A 27,347-nucleotide genomic window follows, 5' to 3' on the forward strand; every position below is an offset into this window, starting at 1 on the left:
CCTGGTGGTGGGACTCAAGTGAATGATATGAGGATATGAGGGATGAGTCAAAACATTTGCACAGTCGACTACTGTGCAAATAAATACTAGTTTTGTGTCTGCATGATAAATATACTGCTACAGTAAGCAGCTTGTTAGCTCAGTACAGGCTATAACTTTAAATCAAAATGTTACACTGTCACATGAGAGGTTATGTGCAAAACTATTTTAAAGCTCGGGCCACAACACTTTCAAATAACCTGTGATTATAACTCGTACGCATATTTCTCTCGTTCTGGCTCTTACGTATTTTTAACTGATGAGCTGGTATTTCAGCCAATTAAGCTAACCTTGGTTTGAGTCTCTCTCCTAAAGCTGCAAAGCTAATAGGCTAATTTAAAAAGTCAATAAGCATGTTGTAGCTTTTGAAAATGTAGTTCTAATGTAAGCTTACAAATCAGAGACCAAGCCCCACAGTTCAAAAATAGTGGTAAAATGTACAAAGACAATTATTATGGCTAAACTCGATTATACGATGTATACATAGTAAGAAGTGTATATATGATATGATCTACAAATAAATTGGACAAAAAAAAAAAAAGGTGAGTGAGTACTGACATATTTCCTGCCCTGGCTTTAGATACAGCTCAGGTGATACACCTCCGTCTATCAGCTAACACTGGTTTTGATATTTACACAGGGTTTATCAGGCCTCAACAGCCCCTCTATTTCCAATGGGGATGTGTGCCAGAACTGAAGGTGGAGCCTGCTGATAAGATACAGAGATTGAGTGAGATCTTTTTTGTGAGACCAAACCTTTCCAAGACTCCCTGACACTTTCCATTTTCTTTCTTTCTTGCTTGCTTTCTTTATGGGGGGGGGGGGGGGGTAAAAACGAGCTTCCTTGAAGAAAAACAGGTCTACAGTGGGGCAAAAAAGTATTTAGTCAGCCACCGATTGTGCAAGTTCCCCCACCTAAAATGATGACAGAGGTCAGTAATTTGCACCAGAGGTACACTTCAACTGTGAGAGACAGAATGTGAAAAAAAAAAAAATCCATGAATCCACATGGTAGGATTTGTAAAGAATTTATTTGTAAATCAGGGTGGAAAATAAGTATTTGGTCAATAACAAAAATACAACTCAATACTTTGTAACATAACCTTTGTTGGCAATAACAGAGGTCAAACGTTTACTATAGGTCTTTACCAGGTTTGCACACACAGTAGCTGGTATTTTGGCCCATTCCTCCATGCAGATCTTCTCGAGAGCAGTGATGTTTTGGGGCTGTCGCCGAGCAACACGGACTTTCAACTCCCGCCACAGATTTTCTATGGGGTTGAGGTCTGGAGACTGGCTAGGCCACTCCAGGACTTTCAAATGCTTCTTACGGAGCCACTCCTTTGTTGCCCGGGCGGTGTGTTTTGGATCATTGTCATGTTGGAAGACCCAGCCTCGTTTCATCTTCAAAGTTCTCACTGATGGAAGGAGGTTTTGGCTCAAAATCTCACGATACATGGCCCCATTCATTCTGTCCTTAACACGGATCAGTCGTCCTGTCCCCTTGGCAGAAAAACAGCCCCATAGCATGATGTTTCCACCCCCATGCTTCACAGTAGGTATGGTGTTCTTGGGATGCAACTCAGTATTCTTCTTCCTCCAAACACGACGAGTTGAGTTTATACCAAAAAGTTCTACTTTGGTTTCATCTGACCACATGACATTCTCCCAATCCTCTGCTGCATCATCCATGTGCTCTCTGGCAAACTTCAGACGGGCCTGGACATGCACTGGCTTCAGCAGCGGAACACGTCTGGCACTGCGGGATTTGATTCCCTGCCGTTGTAGTGTGTTACTGATGGTGACCTTTGTTACTTTGGTCCCAGCTCTCTGCAGGTCATTCACCAGGTCCCCCCGTGTGGTTCTGGGATCTTTGCTCACCGTTCTCATGATCATTTTGACCCCACGGGATGAGATCTTGCGTGGAGCCCCAGATCGTGGGAGATTATCAGTGGTCTTGTATGTCTTCCATTTTCTGATGATTGCTCCCACAGTTGATTTTTTCACACCAAGCTGCTTGCCTATTGTAGATTCACTCTTCCCAGTCTGGTGCAGGTCTACAATACTTTTCCTGGTGTCCTTCGAAAGCTCTTTGGTCTTGGCCATGGCGGAGTTTGGAGTCTGACTGTTTGAGGCTGTGGACAGGTGTCTTTTATACAGATGATGAGTTCAAACAGGTGCCATTCATACAGGTAACGAGTGGGGGACAGAAAAGCTTCTTACAGAAGACGTTACAGGTCTGTGAGAGCCAGAGATTTTCCTTGTTTGAGGTGACCAAATACTTATTTTCCACCCTGATTTACGAATAAATTCTTTACAAATCCTACCATGTGGATTCGTGGATTTTTTTTTCACATTCTGTCTCTCACAGTTGAAGTGTACCTCTGGTGCAAATTACTGACCTCTGTCATCATTTTAAGTGGGGGAACTTGCACAATCGGTGGCTGACTAAATACTTTTTTGCCCCACTGTAGATCCTTTGAGGGGTGAGACTCTGCCAAAATCAGCTTTTGGGTAGTTTCTCAGCAGGAGCAGAGCTGACAGTGTTTTGTTCCAAGAGGAAATGTGTGCCATTTGAACCAAACTGCATCTAATTTTACGGAAAAATGATTACTGAAATTAAAATAAGTGACAGCTCGGGAGGAGAGTAAGTACTGTAATTAGAACCCATTGTGTTGTAAGAAAAAACACACTGTGACCACCTGAAGAAACAAATTAGTGTAGCACTGAACAATGAACCTAAAATACACTGTATGTGCTTTAAAATATATGATTTAAAAATAGCTCTTTCAGGGGCAAGTTCGGGAGGAAAAGAAGCCAATGTTGGTTGCAAGTAGAAAAATAAAAGAGTAAGGAGGACTCCACCACAGAGAATGTGCTGCCTTTTCGGTGAAACACTGAATTGAACCCGAAACCTGATTTCTACTAATTAATGCCACAATGTTCAACAAATGTTAGCCTGACATTGTTTCAGTAATCACCCTGACTGTTTCTAAAAACATCCCTCACAACTTCGAATCAGCAGTTCAATAATCAACAATTCACAGTTGAACTTTTAGTTAACTAATCCTGCAAAAAGCATTGCTGTACCTACAAAGACAGACGAGCACCAGTCCACAATTTCTCTTTGGTTGGCAGTGCGGCTTCTTAAACATTACTAACCACACACTACCACCTAGTGGTCAACAAATGGAAGCACTAGACGGCATTAAGCACTGATTTCTCCGAGGAGACTGGTCCACACTGCCATTCACCAATATCTGACCCGTGTTACATTTTACAGTTAGAATTTATGATTTTGCAATCAAAAGGATAATTCAGTGTCAGGCCTAGCCTATTACAGGAGGGGGTTTACCTCCACCACACAGATATTAGTCTAAACATGGGGATGTGTGGTGTACACAAGTGTAGTGACACAAATTGTGTTGTGTTATAAAGAACATATCACCTAAAAATCTTCCAAATCAAACATGTGGCGATCCCTTGTGTATAACACAGCAGACGGAAGCAACGTTCCCAGGAAATGCACATTATGGGCTAAGGGACAAAAAGATTCCGGCTTTAATCATTAGTAAATTCCATGTTTGAGGTACAGGTGCATCAGCAGTTAGTTCTCACCTGTTTTACTGGAATTCTGAACATACCTAAAAACCTTTGCTTATGTAAACTGGCTGACAGGCATTATACTGTTTACATGGGAAACTGTGAATGACTGCAAATGAAACCCTCTTTGACTTAAGAATTTAATCTCCCTATACAGGCGTGCATAGGATCATTACAAACATAATCAAGAACAGAGAGCCTGAAGGTGAAACTGAAAAAGTGAACTTTGACCCCTCAATCACACAGGCTAGCACTGTTTTGATTAGCTCTGCTCTTGATCCCATGGCCTCTCCACGGGTTAAATCTCAAGCATCCACTTAGAGCGCAGCCAGATGCCGAGTGCTTGTGACCTGCAGCAGCTTATGGCGAAAGTACATTACTTCTCCTGGCTGTGCTACTTGCCGTCTGACTCAGGCTATCAGGCCTCTGGTAAAATTTACAGCGTGTGATCACGCCATAAGTACCTTATCACCTTTAACCAGCTGTCAGAGACACATAATCTCCTCTCTAAAGTGCTGGAGGATGATGCTCAAGACAAGCCCATTAAAACCTGCAGTACTGTTAATACAGAAAAAGTCAATTTAAAAGGTACAATGTGGAAAATCTCACCACTGGATGGCAGCAGTTGGCTCTTTTTGCACCGATTACCTGCTGTTAGCCAGTGTTAGTGAAACTTCCTTTGATCTAACATCGCTGGACTCAGACACTCAGTAAAGAAACTCTCATACAATGTGAGAAACTGTTAATTAGAGGAGTACCAAAACCATCTCAGCCACTGTATTTAAGATGGTGGAGCAACATGGTAGTTTCCACAAGCCAAACCTGCTCCTGTGTTTTTTTTAATGGATTAATTCAAGTTTATGAAAATGCATTGATTTGTGGGAAGACATAGTTGGGCACTAATCAATGTATATTTATGAGTACAATATTCTTGTTTTCTATTGAATAATCTCAAACAGTGACTTACTGTACCTTTAAGTTTTGAAATACTAATGTCGGCTCTAATGGATAAAGTCATTTAATAGTGTAGCACATAATTATTTTACAGCTGTATAACTGAACATACTGAGCAAATTAGCAGCAGAAAGGGTAGCTCAGGTCATTTCTACACCGTAAACAACAGATTATATTGTGTGCTGTATGTGTGTACGCGCTCACCTTTACACACCAGCAGGAAGTTAGGAGGCTTATGTGCAATTGGCTTGACTGTCTAATCATGACAAATCAGCATTTACTGATAGCAACTAGAGGCTAACAGATGTGAAGATTATTAATTTTATAGTATGTGCGCAGGCAGTGATGAAGTGGAGCATGGGATGCAAAAGAACAGTAGTTTGGAAATTCCCTGTATGTGTATGACAGCTAAAGGTGTGTGCAGTGATCAAAAAGTATTATATGGTTATGGGTTTGTAACTTAGCTTAACAGAATACAGTTAATCTTTTCATTTCCAGCAACGCCCTGCTTCCAGGCAAAACAGCTGGAAAAGCGTCATTTTATGAAGAGCAGGAGAAGCTTTTCTTTGTATTCTTTTCATTGTTACAGCATTTTTTTTAACTAGCGGATAAAAACAGGTGTGGGTGTGGGCAGTAAAGTGCTCTGCTTAGAGATACACCACCTGACTTTAATGAAAGGCCCAAAAGTGCCATAGAATCAAAATGCTCCTCTCGAGCCTTGAAGATGGTATCCTGCAAATCAATCTATGACGCCACTGTGGCTAAATCCATCGTTTATATACAATCTATGCATTTGACATGGAACGTTTACAGGTCAAAAGACAACTACAGATCACGCACGTGCCTCTTACCATGTCTTTGAAGGCGTTCTCGATGGCTCCAATCACCAGGCTCTCCTGCGACACCTTCTTCTCTGTGAAGAAGCGTGTCGGTGGGGTACTGGGGGAACCCGGAGCCCCTGCGGCACCCCGGAGCGATGCAGCCCTTGTAAGGACACGCTGAGATGAAGGGGTGAGGTGGTGATTGATAGGTTCCTCACCCAGGCACGTGGGCGGCACAAGGTTAGGAGTACAGAGGATCTCCATCACTTCCTGTAGGTGCAGGGCAATGTGGTGGTGGAGAAGACGAGAGGCCATTACAGCTGCCCCGGAGCCAGCGTGGCCATCGAACAGTGCCCAGTAGTGTAAAGTTAGGTCTTCAGAGTTGTCCTGGAAACAGATAAGAATCAAAGTAAATAAAAATGTGTCATATTAGATTATTCTGTTATTATATGTTACCTTATATATGTAATCAAAGTAGTTGAATTAGAATACTGCTGTAGATCACATTATACCCTTTAATATAGAGTGTGTGAGCTGTATGTAGTTTAGTTCTCATTATACTTTTGAGTTAACAGAACATATTCACATATTAGTTCATTAGATAAATGTGCATCACTCTGTATCCTTGATCTGCTGGGAATGTGTTACACTGTTTTCTTGACATGCTTAATTGTTGAATCATGAAGAGAAGGTTGTAAGCAGGAGACTCTGTGTCTAAAGACAGGGGAGATAGATAGACCACATTCCACACCCCCACCTTACAGAAAGCAGAGAAACAACTGCCGAGGTCATAACTTAGGCGCTGTAACCGAGAAAAAATGTGATGTTTTGGCTTTTACGACTAGCTGGGGGCCACTAGAGACTATAAAAAGCTGAGCAACCCGTCACCATTTTGAGACATGTGCCTGACCCTCTGGTAGCATCTCTCCCGTCCGGACGTTGTAATGCTCTGACTGTTGAATTGTATGGAAATAAATGATTGTTGATTGAGCATTTATACACCGAGTATTGTCCTTCCTTCAGCCCAAAGATTCAAAGAATTGGGAGATTTCAACAACTTGGTGCCGTGTGACCCGGATCTTTGGTGTGCTGAGGAGGTGCAGATTTGACCTTTGGTGAGATCGTGAGGCGAGGTGAACAGAGGACCGGTCCAAAAATAAAAAGGTAAGCACAGCCTGTTGTATTATACCAAATGTGCATATTGGGCTTTTCAAATTAATCTGTTCACTGAGTCACATGTATTTTCACAGTAAATTTGTCGGTGTCTGGTTTTTGGCGCAAGATACTAACAACATAAGTTGAGGCTGAATTCCAGTGTGTTAAATAAACTGCTTCTACCGAGAAACTAATAAGACACTACGTTGAGCTAGTTGCAGTAAACTGCTTCTACCGAGAAACTAATAAGATACTACGTTGGACTAGTTGCAGCCACTTTACCTTCCACATTTAATTTTGTCTAATACTGGCTTCTGTAGCAATAATACGTTAGAATTTCTTCTGAAGACGCGGCCATTAGTCCAGTACATTGAAGTCGAGGTTTGTTTATTTTGTTTATGGTGTCAGTGACGTCCTGGCTTTTGCCGGCTATGAAATAGAAGTTGATTTAAGGAAAAGCAGATGCTGGCTTCACGGTGCAGTTGAACGCTGGCAACGCGAGAGCGAAACACGTCCGTAGGTTTGGTTTATGATACGGCGTGTTCCGGTGGTGCGGCCGTGAAGTGCAGTAGTGGTTGGTGCTAGTTTTAGTACATTGGATAGAGGTTTTGACGGTGGTTTGTGGCGTCAGTCGAGTTTTAAGGGCTGCGGTCATAATACAAAGTAAAATTTTAAGTACATAGAGCAAAACCTGGTTTATGATGTCAGGTATAACTTCGGGGATGCAAGCATCACTTTTATGATGCGACTTTGCCCCGTTGTGGCGGTCATAAGCGCAGAGAAAGGGGTATTTTGGTCTATGGTGCAGTGTGCTTTAAGAAGATCTAACAGTTGAGCTCAGAAGTTTCTGTGTAATCTTCCACTGATGAGGAACGCTCTCTGTGTGTCTCACTGATGGTGTAACGCGCTGTGTGTGTAAGGCGCGCTCTGGCTATGTGTGAGGCGCGCGCTGAGTGTGTTTCTGTGTGTGAAGTGTGAACACAGTGACAGTGACGGTTGATGTGTTTGATTAGGAGGACATTAGAGCAAAGACACATTTTAGGATCAAAGGTTGATGCCTAGTGTACCTGTGGAAATAATTTTGCCCTAGGAGTGGCGACCCTCCTGTTCGTGGACGCGCGGCCAGGACCGGCGGCGTCCGGGTGCCGAGGTGAGGGCCCCCGCATAGCTACGGAAATAACACTGGAACGGCCGTGTAATCACGGGTTCACATTTATTCCGGACTAGAACAAGACACATTTTGCGAACAAAGGTTGAGTCTAGATTAGTAAAGAAATATAAAAAGGTTGAATTCCTCGTTTCAGTGGTTGAAATTGTTGTGTGCCTGTCCCCTGACGAGTGTGAAATTAGAATAAAGAGGGAATTTGGAGCCACATAGAGATAGACGGGCATAATTGGGTGTATTACTCTGTGGTGTAATAAAAATAAAAAGGAGAGATAGTAAGAGGTGTGCAGTGGAGAATTATGGAGGAGTACAGAGAGGAATGTGTTGGGAGACTGGCGTACAGTTTACGCTGTCAAGGTGGGCGTGTTGCCTGCTTATCTGTTTAACATGTGATGAAAATGAAATTAAATAAATCTCTTAGTGTGTTAATACAGGAAGCTGCGGACCTGGACCAACTGCCCCCACAAGCACAGCGGTCGAAGCAAAATTATAGGTAATGGGAACCACACCCAGCACGAATCAGCAGCTGTGAAAAAGACAGCAGCGAGGAGAGAATTAGAGGAGAAATTAAGAGAAGTTTTAACACATAAAATTGGGGCCAACGGACTTGTGGAGGTTGGGAAGGCGTCCGGAGCATCACAACAAAAAGGTGAAACAAAAACACACACAAGCAGAGAAATCTGAGAGAAAGGCTCCTTTTAAGGTAACGCCTAGTTTGAGAAAAGATAAAATTAACCTGCTTTTATACAAATGCACATACACGCAATGAAGAAACAGCTTACACTCATGAACACGTGAAGATTTTCCAGCAAGGTTAAAGAAAAATTAACATACTTAAATGATGAAGTCTATACATTACTGACAAAGAAACCCTCTGGGTTGCAGGACAACAATTTAACTAAAAAAAAAAAAAAGGAACACTGGTCTAACCAACCAGGCAAGACACAACAAATTTAGTGGTTAAAAGATTCAAATTGTGACATGTTTTCTGTTGATTGATTAATAAAAGTGATTACTGAATGAAAGAAAGTTCCTTTTTTGGGCTTTTAAACATGATCTTAAGAATTTTAACATATACCGGTGTTGTCCTGTCAACTTGGTGGGTTAGGAGTTGATTATATCGGGAGACAAAAAACAAAAAAAGGGGGAGAGAAGGCTGACACAGGGCCTGGCCCCATTGTCTCCCCTCTGAATAACACAGCCAACACAACATCATTTTCCTGTTCGTTTGTTTTTGTTTTTTGTTTGTTTTTGTTTTGTTTTTGTTTTTTCTATACATATTTAATTACAGGCTGCTTTGCCGGCCCTGAAAGCCGAGGCTGACTGGACTCCTGCTCTCCCCCATACGTGACACTGACCAAATGCTGCAACAGCTGGACCCACAACAACGACCTGAGAATGTCAACAGACCTGCAGGAATGTGATCTCATGCAGCCGAGACGGAGAGCACTAAACCTAAGGCCCGTTTCACTACACGGGGGAAAATTCCCAGACTGCGTCAGCTGACAGAGCTGTGACGAGACGCCCGCCAAGCCCGAATGAAAAGTAAGGCAGAGCGAAAGAATGCTGACCTTGATAACTTTGCATTCACACTGTGCAGGACAGTGATGGACCAACACGGATGATCGGGTGGCGAAAAAGGGCGTGACCGAGACAAGAGGAGTAACTGAGGACAGAAGGCACCTCAGAATGGACAAAAACACAGAAGAAGATGCAGGTTTCACCTGCGGTGAACATCGACACTGGAGAAAGGACTGCCCCAATTGGGGTCAGAACCAGGACGGACTGAATTTTGAGCAGCAGAAGCAGCAATGGTCGCAAACAAACTGAAAAGGAGGGGGGCAGGACCCCAGGGCATGCTTCAGGCCGTGGTTTACCCAGAACAGCAGAACAGGAAAGTGATGAACACACACACACACACACACACACACACGGGAATGCTGATTCACTGAGAAGTGATGCACACACATACACATGCACACGCTTGTGCAATGAAGAGTGATCCACACGCACACACACATACACGCTGATGCAATGAAGAATGCTTTGCTTATGCTGATATGCAAAATGCTGCACACAAACATCCCAATGCATAATTTTTATGAGGAGCCATTGATTACCATTAAATACTTAGAATGTGTTATATGTCACCCAGAGGGCATTTATGTAGATTTTAGGAATAAGGTCTAAAAAAGTTTGGTTATGAAAACAATGTCTGTGCGTGATGTCTGTTTATGGCTCAAGGCCTTGACTGAATTCTTTGCTGTGCTTCACACAGCCCTGATGAGGAACAGTGGCACAGAGTGAAAATGATGAATTAATAGTGTAAGTTTTAGGTCGGAGTACGGCATTTTCTGTGATTGAGTTTTAATTCAAGGAGGAACAAAAGGTGTTACGGCACCTGAGGTTCTCATTCCCACACAATATTGTCCCGGCAGGAAGCAAAATGTTCCTGTGAATTTCTGGTTGATTGTTTGGTTTTGTTTAGCGCTAGCTTGATTTTATCAGTGAGCTTTGGCTTGTGTTCTTTCTCGTAAGCGAGAGAGGGATAGTTTTATGCTTGGACATGTCTGCAACGGGCCCTAGTTTGTGTTATTTTAGTAGTATTTTGTTGGTTATGTCTGTTTTCGTTTTTGTTACAGTGCACTGGAGAAAAAACATCTGAGAGGTGTGATCCACCGGTGGTGATATGTTGATATTTTGTGAGTTCATGATTTAACAATCAGCTCTTTAAACCAGGCCTGAAAGATTGAAATTTAAAGCGCTATAAAATATTATTACTGTAAACAGTTGCAAAGTGTGCTTCTCCATGATTGTAATTGGCTTGGGAGAAATTCACTTATAGGGAACACTGATCTAAAAGGATTGCACCGAGTCAATCCGGCCCAAAAAACAACAAGGAATTGTTTTCCTTTAAAATGATGACGTCATCTTGCTGGTGATGGAGGCTCGAATAGGTTGCGCGGGAGACTCCATTATCAGCAACATCTGGTATGAATGTGTATGGAGGTATGCATGTGAATGGACTGTGATGGACGGACTGGAAGCTTTGAGTGACTTGATACTGAGACAATGACTGCACCAACTTTAGGATTAGTAAATGCCAATAAACAATTCATAAACAATTCACCCAGCCGACAAGAGAAGGGTGGATGCTTCGCTTTGTTTTGTTTTGTTTTTTCAGGAGCAGGAGGATAAGAGAGACTGGAGGAGGAGACTCTAGCTTCACATAAGTATGAACTGCAGACTTAACACTGTGGTTGCTGATTTTGAGTTACTGATGTTTGCATTAAGAAAACTGTGCTATATTAGCTGTGTTTTGAGTAAGGTATCATGTTATATTATTGGGAATGCCAAATGCTACAGTGGAGAAGACTTTTGATACCACTCATGACTGGAATATGTTATTATTAACCATAGCAGGCCACTGTAAAAAGTCAATTAAATTTTATAGAGGAAAATCGCCAAAATTGAACAATACCTATGAATGACTGGCCACATTCAGAATAGAGATATGCAATAATAAACATTGGTCCACGTGATTTAGGTTCTCACTTGAAATAGTAAGTTATTAGATGTAGAATATAATTGACAGGGACATTTGATAGGATGTGGTACTGAAAAAGAACAAGAGCAAAGTAAATAAAGAAAATATTGTGTTTAGTTTGGATAAATTCAAATTAAAATGTACCATTACACTCAGAGGATCAATATGAAATAAAACATATGCAAAATTTGTAGGAAGTACATGACTGATAACTGTTCTGTCCTGAGCGTTTGTTTCTAGAGCACCCACTTGACCACACCAACAGTTTCTCGCCACCGAGGAGGGGTACTTGCAAAAAGAATAAAATAAAAATCTGAGTTTAACAAAACATTTTAAATGTAAATATCAAGCTTACCTTTCTTTTTCCATGAAATGTGCTTGTGGGCACGCCAGCCATTTTGAAAAGGTGGGCAAAGCAATTGGCAAGGCCACACCCCCACACATGTGATATAATTTTAAAGGTACTGTTGCCCTCTCTAAGAAACATCAGGAATTAGAGGAGTGGCAAGTAGAGTATGCGAGCTACAAGCAAAAACTAAAATGTGTACTACAGTGTGCAAAAATGAAATACTGGGTCATCAGGGGGTCATGAGGGACATTTATAAAACTAAAAGTCCCACTAACCTTAAAGTGCACTTGAAAAGCCCACACAAGAAGGTTAACCTAGCTTACCTAGAAGACCTCATCAGGGGGAGCACACTCCCCCTCCTTGAAGAGCTCACCCACTCAACCCGCATCCCCAGAAAACAGCTAACCCCAGATAAGGCAGCGTGATGTATCCCGAGACAACAGGACTGGGACATCTAAATAAAGGTGTGAAACAATCGCCTTCAAAAGGTTATCAATTCACTTGAACCAAAATTAGGACCACTCGGTGCGGCAAGAGTTAATAGTTATTAGTCTCAACACCCAAGGATAACCAGAAGAGCATGACTGATATGATGGAACTGGGATTTTGTTACACTTAATTTTTGCAAAACACAAATAAAACTAAATTGAAACTAAGGATTTTCAGAAAATAAAAACTACACTAAACTAGCAAAGAATTGGTAAAAACTAATTACAACTGGCAAAAAATTGAAAATCTGGAGTCGAAACTAAATAAAAATAACAACTAATGGAAATGGCGAAAAGTTTAAAACCCTGGTGCAGAGATTGGCAAATCTGACCAGGAAACGTTATAAAATGGATTGTCAGGATAGTCAGCGTTAAAGCCACTTTTGACAGTCCATACTAGGATGGCATTGGACATCTTCAGGGCAGAAAAGGGTTGGTGTGACCAAGGTGTGGTTTGGCTTGTTGTATGTACATTTCAAAATGTTACAGCTCTGGATGGACCAGTTACCAGGGCATGGAAGGATGACAGACTTCATTACATGAGGAGAAGGGACATTTTCGGGATCGAAGATCCTCAGGGATGACAAGGCTGGAGCAACGGTACTCGAGAGAAGAATTTCTGATACTTTCTGAGATATGATGTCACCAACCTTCTCTTTTAATTGTCTAGCTCCAATGAATTGACACATGGGAGTGTGTCAAAAAGGGGGAGTTGAGTTTGAACATCAAACAATGGTGATATGAAAATTTCTATGAGTTTATTTTTGTGTTTAATAAATTAGCTATGGTAAAACTTAAGCTTATAATGTGTTAGACTTAGAAAGGGTTCACTAATTTTTGATTTCTTTTACACACACATAGATTATGATTAGAATAAGTCCTGAACATAATATTTTAAACCAAATTTGAATCATTAGAAGAACAATGGATAACAATATTAGATTATCAAGGCTAGGGAGAGAGGTGTTTTGGTTTTCTGTCTCTTGCAGAGAAAGGAACAGACACCAGACGGGGACCCGGAGATGTGAGGACCCTTCACAGCAGGGACAGATGTAGGGACTGCCGAGACAGCAACTGGGGTCAAGTGTCATGACGTTTGGGCTCCTGGAGAAGATGGATCCCACAAACACAGCAATAACCATGAAGGGGTTGGCAAAAACCAGGAACACCAGACCAACGAGGTTCAAGAGGCTCTTGGCAAAAAGGGGGACACGCCGGTGACCCCAAAATACACAGATCTTTGTTTGAAATCGGGGCAGAATAATCCCCAGAACTGTGCAATGACTAAAGGGTGGTCTAACCCCGGAGGTCGAAGAAAGAAGCTGAGAATCACCCAACTGGAAGACACTGGTAGCTGCAGCAATAAAAATAAAGGTTAAAAGCTCCTTAGACAGAGGTTCTAGTCTAAGTACATTTGAAAGGTATAAGGGGGCATTAAAATGGGAGTGGAAAACTGGAGCACCAAAATAAAGCTGTGGGAGAATTGGGGAGTGATGGGAGAGTCATCTGTAACTGCTGTTATGGTTGTAAATCTAACTTTGCTTGCATCTGAACTGCGTGAACACAGAGGTCATCCCACATATGGTCCACCCGTTAAAGGGGGACAGAGGGCCTCAGGATCAAGAAAACCTGGACCTTGCGACCCTGGAGTGCATGTTGTAAGTGATCTCTTTCAGAGATCAAAAGGGGGAATTATTAGATTATTCTGTTATTATATGTTACCTTATATATGTAATCAAAGTAGTTGAATTAGAATACTGCTGTAGATCACATTATACCCTTTAATATAGAGTGTGTGAGCTGTATGTAGTTTAGTTCTCATTATACTTTTGAGTTAACAGAACATATTCACATATTAGTTCATTAGATAAATGTGCATCACTCTGTATCCTTGATCTGCTGGGAATGTGTTACACTGTTTTCTTGACATGCTTAATTGTTGAATCATGAAGAGAAGGTTGTAAGCAGGAGACTCTGTGTCTAAAGACAGGGGAGATAGATAGACCACATTCCACACCCCCACCTTACAGAAAGCAGAGAAACAACTGCCGAGGTCATAACTTAGGCGCTGTAACCGAGAAAAAATGTGATGTTTTGGCTTTTACGACTAGCTGGGGGCCACTAGAGACTATAAAAAGCTGAGCAACCCGTCACCATTTTGAGACATGTGCCTGACCCTCTGGTAGCATCTCTCCCGTCCGGACGTTGTAATGCTCTGACTGTTGAATTGTATGGAAATAAATGATTGTTGATTGAGCATTTATACACCGAGTATTGTCCCTCCTTCAGCCCAAAGATTCAAAGAATTGGGAGATTTCAACAACAGTCAACATTAAGTATGCAAAATGCGAGAGGAGGAACTTCATCTGACTTTGCATTCATACTGATCTATGAACTGCACGCCAAAAATCCACTGAATATCAAAGGTGGAAGTATGTGAAGTACAGCCTGATGGGCAAAGAGTCGTGACATTTAGGAACCGCTGATGTACAATCATGGTAATGGTGCACAGAGCGAAAAGAGAGACCTTTTTAATACCAAATCAGAACCAGTTGAACTCAAGGTACAGCTCTCAAACACAAACAGGAAGCTGTACTATGTAAATTGCGCTGCTCACAGTTGGTGGATGAGAGCGCCTTTCTACACAGCATTCAAATTCATCCCATCGGTCTTCAGTGTGAAGACTTCGTAATCTGATCTGAGCTCAAACCTCCCCACAGATATGCACGATGCCCATAAGTGAATGAACCTGATGTTAATGTTTGCTTTCGCTTAAATCTGGAGGTATTAGTAGGTGCGGCATGATGCAGTTTGTGCTCTGAAACGTACACCGCGTCCTCTGTGTTGATCTACAAAGTCTCATCTCCCACATAAGATTCAAAATGTCTTGTGATCTGGCTGATTCATTGCTCACCTTTGAGTTTTTGGTCTTCACAAAAAAAAAAACAAAAAAAAAAAAACAATGGCCTGATTTCTGTTTAAAGTCTGTTACATATCAGCACAGCTCCCCTATCAGTAATGAAGTCACATAGCCACAGAGTTGCTGTTGCATGCATCACATTTTGCTGCGCAAAGTAAGCCTCTGATTGTCTATATATGGCACAGGCAAATTCTACAGCGTGAGTCTACGAGGCAGGCAAAGAGCACTAAAAAGGCTACATCACTGCGAAAGTGAGTCATGAGATACTTGCATGAGTTTGCTGTAGGCTCCGGCTGGGCCTGAGTAAAGTACTGGTGAGCTGAGAGGAGATTTTATGAGCAGTATTAGTATACTGTAATCACAAAGGACTTTAAAAGAGCTGGTAAACATTTTGCGCTTTTCATCTTTTCTCTGCCTTGTAGGGAATGGGATAAATTGCAAGTGATTGAATTAAGTGTGTCAATATGTCGTGACAGTAGAGCAGTGACACTGCATTTTGGTATAATGATACAGTTTTCTTTAGTACTCCATGACACAATGTTCTTGTGAAAGCAAACAAGGGTGACTTTAAGAGTCATTGAAGGCTACTGTGGAGTGTGAAGGACGCTAAGCTGTCCGCTCCAATAAACTGCTGGGTCTCACCAACAGGCCCCAGGGGAATTCACTGATGAACTCATTCTACCTGCATTACCTTCATCAGTAAAGCTAAAATGTAAAGGCTTCAGTCTGCCATGGCATTTTTCTAGAAAGAAAGGAGGCATTATGACCCTTAAGTCATGCATGATAATCTGCTAAATTCTGTAAAATGTTTGGTCTGCAAATATAAGACTGTCTCGTAGAACACCGTTTCACTTGCTCAGTGATCCTTTATTAACTTTCCACCCGATTTCACCAAAAGACTTTTCCTTTTTTCCATTCTTTTTACTTCAGTGCAAATAATTATTTTGGCTGCGCACATGTTTATCCATCCAGACAGCGTGCTATTTCTAAAGATAACAAATGGAGAAGAAATGCAATAGATCACAGCACAGTTTGTACTCTATCCTTCTCTGTTGTCCTTTCCTGTCGTGAAAATGCATCTGCAGAATGTCCGTGAAGGTGGATGTGATGGGGGGATGGGGGGGTTGGGGCATGAACCCTCCATTTTGACTTACCGGGTTCTCCCGGAGGCCCAGACTCTCACCATTAGGCAGGGACGACCTCCTGCGGGTTGTGGGGGTTCGGTTAGGCGCGAGGCTTCCTGCAGGTCTCCCTTTAACAACCAGGACCTCACAGCAAGCCTGATCTTCATTTAATGTGCTTTTCCCTGCATTGATGACCCTGGACAGAGAGATATTTAAGAAATTCCATATATGAAACTATCATTTACACACTATACACATTGCAATGGCATAAGAATCTTTAAATTAATGTAAAAAATTAAATGTCTGTGTAAAAGAAATACAGAAATATAGTCTGGTACAGAACAAAAATGTTTAACAGACACGATATACTGTAGTTACAGTATGGTTATGTGGTATAGTATCATGTAGAATAGGTACTTTATTAAATTCAAATATCCAGCAGCTCCAAAACAAACATCCTTCCAAGAAATAAATACACTAATTGCATAATATTAAAAATAGGATTAGTAAACACATTTTTGAGGGAACTATATATAAGACATCAGTTGTCATCTTTGCTCAAATCACTTCAAGTACGTCCTTCTACCAGGACAAAAACAAATTTCAATAACAGCTGTGGTCTGTGACTGTGCCTTTAGCGCAGTCACATAGACATGAATGTTCTACATGTTTAATAGTCTTAAAGTTTCTTGCTCAGCACATGGCTGCAGATGTATGAGATGGAAGCTGTGTAGTCTGTCAACCCAGTGATGGTTTTTGGACTGTAAAACCATCCAAAAACACGATTTCTGTGAAACAGTTTACGTGACACCCATTTTGACAGCGAAACATTAAGAAATGACATCAACGAGTTCACTTTAAATACATATTTCAATTTAAGCCTTACACAAGCAGGCCAAAGGACAGCAAGACACATAAATACTGCATTATACAACACCTGGCAGATGGTGCGCTGCTGCTGCGAGCTGCTGTGTAGACATTGACAAGCACACGCTGCTTAACACCACTCCAGGCATTCTCATTTTAGCCACAGTGAAGTCTAGTCAAGTGAAGTGAAGTTGTCTACAGGGGGCTTTTCAAACTACGTGTATCATTTTTAAGATCAGACCACAAGAGAAAAAGAGCCAACATATGAAACTGGAATGTAAATTTATAAAAATTATGCCACTTTTTTTCCCTTTAGCCCGAACCATAACAAAGACCCTTTAATATTTCCTACTATCCTTAAAAGCATTAAGCTATTTTGGATCTTATGTGTCCAAAGGGAAATTAGACCAAATAAATGACAAGCGATATGGCTACATGTTGATATGAGAGGCAGTCACGATTATTTCCCAAAGGAGAATCCTTTGTAAACAAACCATGAGAATGAAAGCAGTGATCCTCTGTCTCCAGCTAAGAAAACACTGAGCCATAAAACTGACAGGATATTTATAGGATATTATTATTGCTGACCTACACAGTGAGCTATTCACTGCTTCCCCACCCCAAAAAACACAATAAGAGCAATGTGTGTCAAGGATACCAACAACCATTAGATGACATAGTCATGGGCCAGAACTCTTAATCTCTGAATTCAAGTTTTTTAAGCCTATTGCCACAGGTCTGTAAAATCAAGAACCTAGCCATGCAGGTCGTAAAGAGTTCCTACTATAATAGGATGCCACCACGGCAAAAATACAATACAATACTACTTTATTTGTATAGCACATTTAAAAACCAGCGGTACACCAAAGTGCTTCACAGTAATACAATAAATTAGAGATAGGAACAATAACAATAACAATAAATACACCAGCAGGTGGAGAGCACTAATTAGCTGCAGCACAGTGTAAATAAGTAAAAGAAAATACAAAAAAACTCGACTAAGAGGTTATTCAGCAATAAAGTAAAATGATTAAAAGTACATAAGGGAACATTTGCAGGAAACAGGCACTAAAAGACTGAATCGATTCAGATGGACGAATAGCAGTAGGAAGATTATTCCAGAGGTTGGGTGCAGCTATAGCAAAAGCACGATCACCTCTGGTCTTCAGCCGTGACCTAGGTTGCATTAAGAGCAGTTGGCCCGTTGACCTCAGTGCTCTCCTAGGAGTGTACAAGCTGAGAAGTTCAGTAAGATAGCTAGGAGCCATGTTATTTATAATTTTAAAGGTAAGCAACAGAATTTTAAAATCAATGCGGTATTTGATGGGAAGCCAATGCAAGTCAGTGAGGATGGGGGTGATAGGATCAAACCTGCCAGTTCCCGTTAAGAGGCGTGCTGCCGCATTTTGAACGAGCTGCAGTCTGCAGAGAAGGGTAGATTGGAGGCCAATATAGAGAGAGTTACAGTAGTCTAATCTGGAGACGATAAAGGCATAGATACGTTTCTCAAGATCCTTACAGGGTATGTAAGGCTTGGTCTTGGCAATTTGGTGTAGTTGGTAAAAGCTAGATTTAACTACAGTGGTACTTGTTTGTCAAGTTGACAAGAACTGTCCAAGAGAATGCCCAGGTAGCTTACAGTAAGAAAGTCAGAAAGAAAGGTAGCAAACAGCCCAAGTGAACCTGTTAGGTTCTAGGAATATGGCTAGTGAAAACTACAATTTCCGTTTTGTCGTTTACAATTTCCAATTCATCCTGTTAAATTTCTTCCCTCCAAGATATTCTACAATGAGCTGTAAGTGTTATTAATACAAAGTGAAAGCACAGCAATCAGCCACGAAGTTACAGAGGATACGACACATGGTGTGTAAAAGTCACCAATGCTCTGAAGACTCCATGATTGGACTGTTCCAAACTTCCTCTGGCATTAACATCAGCACACAAACGGTGCGCCAGGAGTTTCATGGCATGGATTTCCAAGGAGTTTGTATAGAAAGTGTATTGTATATTGTAGGTGTATTGCGTAGGGGGTTCAGAACTATTTTCCACAAAGTGTAGATAGAGAGAGAGACAGAATTATTATTTTTTTATTAATGTAGGTGACTCAAAAAGTTTCACCATTAGTTTTTTACATTTTCCAGCTACTACACACCATTTTTCTCTGCACTTTGAACAAACGGTTGGTAAATTAAGTTGTAGTTAAAAAAGAAATAGCTGAAGCAGCATTTGATCAGTTTTTAATGGCAACAGGTGAGTAACATGGCTGTGTATAAGAAGAGCATCTTAGAGAGGCAGTTACTCAAAAATGAAGATGAGCAGAAGTTACCCAAAAAGGTTCACCAGTCAAATTGTGGAATAGTTCCAGAACAATGTTCCTAAACAGAAAATTAAGACTACAGTACAATCTACAGTACATACTCACATCTCAGATTTAGAGAAATCTCTGTGCACAAGGGACAAGGGCAAAAAGTGGCACTCCATTAAAACGGGATCGATTCTATCATGAAAATCACTGCATGGGCCGAGCAACACTTTAAGAAGTCACTGTCTGTAAAAATAGTTCCCAGTGACATTCACAAATGCTGGCTGAAGCTATCACACGAAGAAAAAGGAGGGGATGCTAAACAGTGGTAAAAATGGCCCCGCCCCAACTTTTGAAATGCGCTGTTGCCATCAAATTTTTCCTTACAATCAAAATCACATTCACTCAGCGTTCACTCGCTTATCTTGGTTATCTCCAGCAGCTCTATTCCCCTTCAGTCCGGCTTGCCCTACAATTTCAGAAGCACACCACTCGAAGGCCGCTAACTCCAACTCTTCATACACCATCATGCATGACTGAGGCCAAAGCACTGCGACGCCCGACGGTCAATTGACCGTGTAAAATACACATAATCACAAGATTCACAACAGTTGAGGTTCCAATCCTTTCATCTCTTATATGACAGGAAAAACCATCCACACCCGGAGGCATGAACTGTGTCCGAGAAGAGGGCTGTCATATTCACTTACTTCATTTCAGCTCTTCATATTAGAGACAGTGTCATGGCCTTAATTATCCTGTCAGATGTGTGATCTACATAACTATATTCCTTCTTTGGTTTGAGGAACTTTTTTTTTTTTGTCATTTTTTTTTTCTTGTTAACATACATTTATTGTAGTTTTGTATCTATATAATTGGATACTGTAAAATTTTACATGTGTATTGTGGATGTAAAAGCCAAACTAGGGACAATGACTGGAAATTAGCAATAGCTATGAGCAGTAAGTCAGTTTCAGTTAAGTTGTCACTATCAAATTGAAATTTCAGATAAATGGACCGATTCTTACATAGCCCCGGAGTACTCAAAGTGCTCTATACAACATGCCACATTCACCCAATCGCACAAGCACTTTCTCTGAATTGAGTGCTTTCTAAGTACATTCACACACATTTATACTCCGACGGATGCATCGGAGAGCAACTTGGGGTTAGAATCTTGCCCAAAGATACTTGACACGTAGACTGGAGGAGCCAAGGATCGAACCACCAACCTTCCGATCAGAAGGTGACCTGCTCTACTTCCTGAACTACAGCCACCCCGATAAACGCACTGAGACTCATCTACCATATATACTGCCAGAAAACTAACACAGAATTTTGATATGTGATTTATCATTTAGTGCCATTTATTAAAGAGGACTTAATGTTCTTTGGAGTTTGTTTTTGCAGTTTGGGGATTTCCTAAAATCTATTTATCATTTAGGTTCAAAAAACATTTTTAATTTTAGAAATTCTTATTTTGAATTATCAACAACAAAAATTGGTTTTGGTTGCATTTCTAAATTGAAAATTAAAACAACAACAACAAAAAAGGTGATAACGAGACAACAAACAGAGAGAGACTTTGGACATAAATACACACAAGGGGTAACGAGAGAACAGGCCACAGGTGGGAACACAGATGATCTAAGGAGCTTCTCGGATGAGAGGTGAAACATCTTTAAGCAAGATGAAGAACATCTTCATCTTCAAACATCTTCAAGCGTCTGGACTTTTCTTTCCAAGCTCCTACACTACAATGACCTGGATGACTAAGAACTTTCACAGATGAAAACAGATGATACTAATCTAGAAAAATTAGACAAGGGAAGCAAAACTGAATATGTCACACAAAAGGCAGGAGACTATCAAAGTAACACCGGAAGTAAGATAAGCACAAAAACAAAGACTAAGACACACAGGCTTGACACTGGGACCGGGGAGGCAAAGAAACGAAACAGAGAGAACACTCAGAAACTAGGGTTAAATAATGGTATAAAGAACAAACGGTCTGAGGCTCAATTGTAACACTCATGATAACCTAAAAAATAACATTCAGGAACCAGACATTATCAGTCTCTCTCCTCCTTTCAAAAAATACAAGTCCAGACAAAAACTCACAGAAGTGATGCCAAGTTATAGAAAAAAACAAAAAACAAAACTAACCTTGAGGCAATGAACACATAATTATAGCTTTTCATGTTAGCTAATAGATGCTGAACATCAACCCACCTATTTCAATTCTTTGTGTTTTTCAAAGTTTTATAATGTTACTATAATGATTGTAGGGTATCCATGTCTGCTCCCTAATTTCTCCTAGACACTTTAATAAGTCTGTTACTTGTACATGTATGTTTTTATCTGTATGCAAGTTTAGCATTTTTAGTGCAATGGCACATGTCTGTATATTTGCTACAGTGGGGGTGGGCAGTGAATTCTCCCAAGAGACAACATAAGAAACTGGCACTGTTAGCTGGGAGGAGGAGAAGGAGGAGGAGGAGGAGGAGGAGGAGGAGGAGGAGGAGGAGGAGGAGGAGGAGGAGGAGGAGGAGGAGGAGGAGAAGAAGAAGAAGAAGAAGAAGAAGAAGAAGAAGAAGAAGAAGAAGAAGAAGAAGAAGAAGAAGAAGAAGAAGAAGAAGAAGAAGAAGAAGAAGAAGAAGAAGAAGAAGAAGAAGAAGAAGAAGAAGAAGAAGACCTCAGTTTGGCTCGATGTTGATCCTGAGGAAAATGAATTGCACATTCCTGTGCTTTACTGAAACTCCCACATTATTTCTGCTGATTGTTATAAATATTCACACTTAGATTCAAACTAACTTAAAGGACAAATATTCCTATGTTATGCATGTTTGGGTAATTTTTTCTACTTTTGTGGTTATATGCTGTTACAGCTTCCTGTCACTTCTTCTGCAGAATAATATTATCATGATATCAGTCATGATAACTTGATTAAGGAAGTGCAACACGTGTTTTGTTCAACAGTTACTCATACTTAAGATACAGATTCATCAGGATTATGTCATTCCTACCTCTGAGCGATGTGTATAAGCAACATAAGCAAAAAACCATGTGCTGCACCATGTGACGCTCTGTCACTGGGAAATGTATGAAGTGTGTATGTATGAAGTGCTGCTCATGCGCCTCCTCTCCACAGTTGGGACTGACATTTACTTTATGCATCTTCTTTCCCATGGGAATGATAAATTATGTAGGCTACCGGAAAGACAGTGCACTGATAATGCTTATCCACATTTACTATGCCACATGTTTGTGCTGCTTGAAAAAATGTTATCTTTTGTTACCTTGAAAATGTTAGCTGAACACACCCTAGCTGTCAAACACCTCGGAGCGCCCACTCTCTCACCTGTTAAAACAGATTTGATCATCTCACCGGCATGCCCTCACATATGAATGCCAGCAGACCTGCAGATAAAACATGCAGTGTGCAGTGGTGGGACTAGTTTTTACCTTACTTGATTGAGAATTGATTGTACTGCTGAGGCTGCAGTGTCCACTGGGTCAGTGAGTGATTGAATGAGTGGGTGGAGGTCAACACAAGCATTTGGCCTCCCCAAAAAACAAATTTCAGTCATACTTTAGCAAATATTAGTAGGTAAGATTAACTGCCTTTACAAAAACCAAAAGCCAAAGTCTAAGAAATCTGTTTAATAAAAGGTTAGAATCACCAGATTCCCCATAATACGATATTATCGTAATATTTCACTCACCATACAAAACTATTGCGATTTTTAACATTATGTGATATGCTGAGGATTGCAATGACATATCTTGTGATTTATCACTTTTTTCCAGCTGCAAATTAAATCTCGAAGTTACAATTTTTCATTGACTCTTTTATCCAATAAGATAACCTTATCTTACTTTATTTATTTATGCTGCTCAATTAGGTTGTCAAGCAGAACAACACTGACACTAAAACCTGCCAAAATGTTGCAATAAGCATTAGCTTGCTTTGAATTAGGAGGTCGTGTGTCCAGTGTTGGATGGTTTTTCACTTGATTTGATTTAATGTAAGTGCTTGGCTAACATTATCTCAGGATAGTGGCACATGAGATGTGCCCATAGTTTTCCTAGATTATTTTAACTTATTTAATAAAATATGGATATTTGGTGTCCCTGGATCAATACATATGCCATGCAATATATCATGATACTATATACTGATTTTTTCCCCCACCCCTACAATTTAACACGATTGACCACTCTCTATCACACATAGAAACCTGGTATGGCTTGCTAACTTGCATACTAGCTGCAAAAGTAAACTCCCCTGTTGTTCTGCGAGTACATTTCTGTTAAATAAGCCATGGACTCATTCCTTTCTTCCATACTGTTCTTTATATTTTGACCACATAAAAGACTAACTGAGTCTTTTAAGAGCTAGATAAGCTTGATTAAGGTGAGAGCAAGAGAAACTCCCCTCAGCTTCTCAAGTCTGGGAAAGTCAAGCAACACATAGCATGACAGTGCTACACCCAAACAATAGAATGAACAAGCGAAACGTTAGTGGTCTTTGTGTTTAGGGGAAGAAAAAATAAAACACTGGGGAAGAGCTGCTGTAAGTGTTACCTTTCTGCAAAAGTGAGGCATGCGAGTGTGCTGCAAAGAGACAGTGACACAATTGGAGTGAGCAATACTCAGTGATCCATTCAAATGTTCGCGTTCACTGGAGCAGACAGTGCACCCACTCAGAGACAGTGCATCAGAATCCTCCTTGTGAAGGCGAACTGCTCATTCTTTCTCTGCTGGAAGCCACGAAATAACCCAGGATAACCTCGGAAAGCTCAGCAAGGACTACTCAGAAGAGCAGGAGCAAGAAGGAGAAAAATGAGGCTGAGCCAGCCTAAGCCCAATCAGACTTTTACTTTCCATCGCCAGTGGTCAAATGTTTCAATCAAACCTACAAGAGGGATTAAATATTCATAATATTGAAAAAGCAAAAAGTGCAACAAACATGAGCCATTTGAGTAGAAAGAAAAAAACAAAAAAAGCAATAAATGTGGTCAGTACTATATGCTGGTATAGTACCTTCAAAGTCTTCATGTTTTTTGGTTTATCAAAGTGATCCATTGACTCCACTAATCCTTCTGAGTAGACCTGCAACGGATCACCACTTCTCAGATGGGCTCAGGTTTTCTCAGCTGGCAGTGATATTTCATGACAACAAAGCCTGCTGGTCAGCCAGCTGTTGACAAATCCCTGGTATGACGTATGTCTCGGTTTTGGTTGATTCTATGCCAAGCTAACACACACACACACACACACACACACACACACACACACACACTGCTGGCGGGAGTATCCGCTGGATGTGTTAAGCAGAACTGTTGAACTGATCCTGCAGAATTATGCATCTCATTTGAATATGTTGATTTTTATAGCCACAGAAACCTTGTGACACAATGATGATGAATAACAATGATCACAGTATCTACACAAAAATCTGAATTTTCATTTTAATGGAAACTTTGATCATAAAAATAGTCGATGGCTTCTAAAAACAAGCCAGTCCTAATCTGCTCTTTTATGTCTTGAGATTAAAAATTCACTATGGTAGATTAGTAAAAATAAATAAATAAATAAGGGCGACTCCCACAATTTCTCTGTACTTCTTAAATCTACATGAAGAGACAGCAGATAGCTCTCCTAGTATTGAAACAGTCAATTTATCAACTAGCTGATCAGCAAAAAGTAATAATAATAATAATCTGCTGTATTTAAGCAAGACAGCAAGAAATGTTTTTTTTTAATTCTCTTCTTCCAACTTCTAAAAATTCAGGATTTAGGAAGTAATGTTTTTACAAATAACCAGTATTAACAGATCACACTGAGCTCTTGGAAATGATTTGGATCATTTCCTGCTATAGTTTAATGTTTTTACTGCATAAAGCAAGAGGAAACATTAACAAAAGATCAGGTCAACTGATAAGCCAAAGTGCTCTTTCAGGTCCTTGTCTCTATGCTGCTCAAGCAGCTGTGTCTTAAGAAAAGAGTGCTACAGCAAGAAAGCCTCGACTTGAGATGACATTCGCTTGCACTACTAAACTGGCTTCCTAGCAGGACTGCTAAACTGGAAATATTAGATTTCCATCCTGGTGCTCTTACTAAATGTAATCGATCAATAAGGAAAGAGAAACTTCTTTATAGAGAAACGGCATGAAGATAAGACTGAACTGGGGCGTGGGGCAGTCACGCACTGTAGGTGTAGGTTTAGGATTTTTAGGACAGGACACAACCTCACTGACTTTTTGTGGGACTGCATGAGTAGGAGGGACTGTGACTCTGCACTCTCAGGAAGCAGATAATAATGAGACATCCCCAGATTACTTGAGCTGTGTACATCAAATGTAAATGGAACATAGTGATGAAGTAATTATTTTTAAGCATGTAAATCTCAATGACTCATTTGTTTCCTCTCCAGTGTGTAGGCTTTAGAAACAGGTTGAATAATTCACCCTGTATTTTATCATGTTCCGCCATTTTAATTCAGCTGTGTTCCTTGCTGACCAAACGCCAAGCCAGAAATTGGCTTTTTATGACTCCAGCAGCTGCACTAAGCGCTGTTTATAACACAGTACGTCCATTAAGAATACATTGCAGTTTGTATTGCACTTTACTGCAGCCTTGGAAGGAAGATTCGTGAGAGCCAAATGTATGCCTAAACAGAAGATGTGATATCAATAATACAGCAGATGATCTCAGGTCCAGTTGCAATTTTGGTCTCAAGTTATCATGTAAGAGGATCACGGGAGTGTAACATAAGCTACATTCGAGGTAATTCCCCAGCTTTAAACAGATTAACTGAGAAAAACTATTGAAATGAGATTTTTCACACAGGGAACGAGTGAACGGAGTACAGAGATGAACCTGGAGACAGTTATTCAGATCCTATCTGTGAGTGCACTGCTTATCTCATACAATATCAAAGGCCTGTGACCTTGTGTTATCCAGCTTAACTGGCCTCGTTATAACCTGCTTTATGGTATCTTTCCCTTTTCTACACCATTTGAAAAATAAAGCATTCTTATCTGGTTACAGGGGAGAGATCACAACGACCTTCAGCTTGGTGGAGGTATTTTTATGTCTTGGAAATACAGGAAACCTTGATGTTTATAATAATATTTGGCATGGTGCATTATAGAGCCATCAGCTGTACTTGAACCTGTTTATCATCTGAAACATATGTGAAGCAGATCATAATAAGTAGAAGAATAAAGAGAGGGGCTTGTGTTTTCTGTTTACGCCTGTGTGAGTGCTCTCAGTGGTCCAGGAAGACCGCGCTCACTTCCAAAGGATGCTGCGTGGAAGAAAAGATGGACGCATACAGGTTATACTCACTCTGCGTAGCCGGTGGACCACGGCAGCCGCTTGGTCTCCTTCAGGATGAGGATCGGTCTTGCGATGTGATCCGCCGAACACTCGATCTCGTCTGGCGACAGTCCCAGGAAGTCCGGTCGGGTGTACGGGAATTTCAGCGGCAGATCCGAGCCGCTGGGATGGTCTCCGTTGGAGCCACCGGCCATCATACCTCCCATGAAATTGGCTACCGCCGACTTCACCCGCGTGAGCATGGTCCTGCTGCGGCGTGGGTCCAGGCAATGCGATTGCGTGAATGCCACCCCACCCCACACGCACCCCCCTCTTCCAGTCTCCCTGGCAGATCCCCGCACGGCGACGCAGATTCGCGGCGTGGAAGAAAGCAAAACACTCAGGATCCGCGGAAAGTCATTCGGCACAGCGATCCCTCTGCGAACACGGAAATAAAAGCTGAACAGGCTCTCTCTCTCACACACACACACAGAGCCAGACTGAGCTGCACAGCAGTCATGTGACAAACCGGTTGCTAATGGTGGATTTGGTCGCTGGTAGCCTATCTCAGTGAGCCGCTTACTGTTGACAGTGCTGGAGGTCAAAGGTGCGTAATCCCGATGTGACGATTACCTCCCGAACAAGGTGCAACACAAGGCTTTGTAGCCTGAGAAAAAGGCGGTGACC

The 27,347-nt window shown here is 41.1% G+C and overlaps 1 protein-coding gene across 1 annotated transcript in view; it reads right to left on the bottom strand.

Moving 5' to 3' along the window:
• The window catches only part of ppm1h (protein phosphatase, Mg2+/Mn2+ dependent, 1H), a 45,723-nt gene extending 18,767 nt beyond the window's left edge, over positions 1 to 26,956 (bottom strand). The window contains exons 1-3 of the mRNA XM_085359413.1: positions 26,691 to 26,956; positions 16,196 to 16,361; positions 5,448 to 5,804 (exon numbers count right to left, since the gene is read on the bottom strand). Coding sequence (XP_085215539.1) covers positions 5,448 to 5,804; positions 16,196 to 16,361; positions 26,691 to 26,923 — 756 coding nt within the window. The 5' untranslated portion in view covers positions 26,924 to 26,956. The remainder of the gene's footprint in view (positions 1 to 5,447; positions 5,805 to 16,195; positions 16,362 to 26,690) is intronic.
• Positions 26,957 to 27,347: the final 391 nt, after the last annotated feature.

The sequence above is a fragment of the Diplotaxodon limnothrissa genome, linkage group LG7 (genome assembly GCF_057381915.1).
Source record: "Diplotaxodon limnothrissa isolate DT_005_m linkage group LG7, D_limnothrissa_male_GT1.1, whole genome shotgun sequence".
NCBI classification, from domain to species: domain Eukaryota; kingdom Metazoa; phylum Chordata; class Actinopteri; order Cichliformes; family Cichlidae; genus Diplotaxodon; species Diplotaxodon limnothrissa.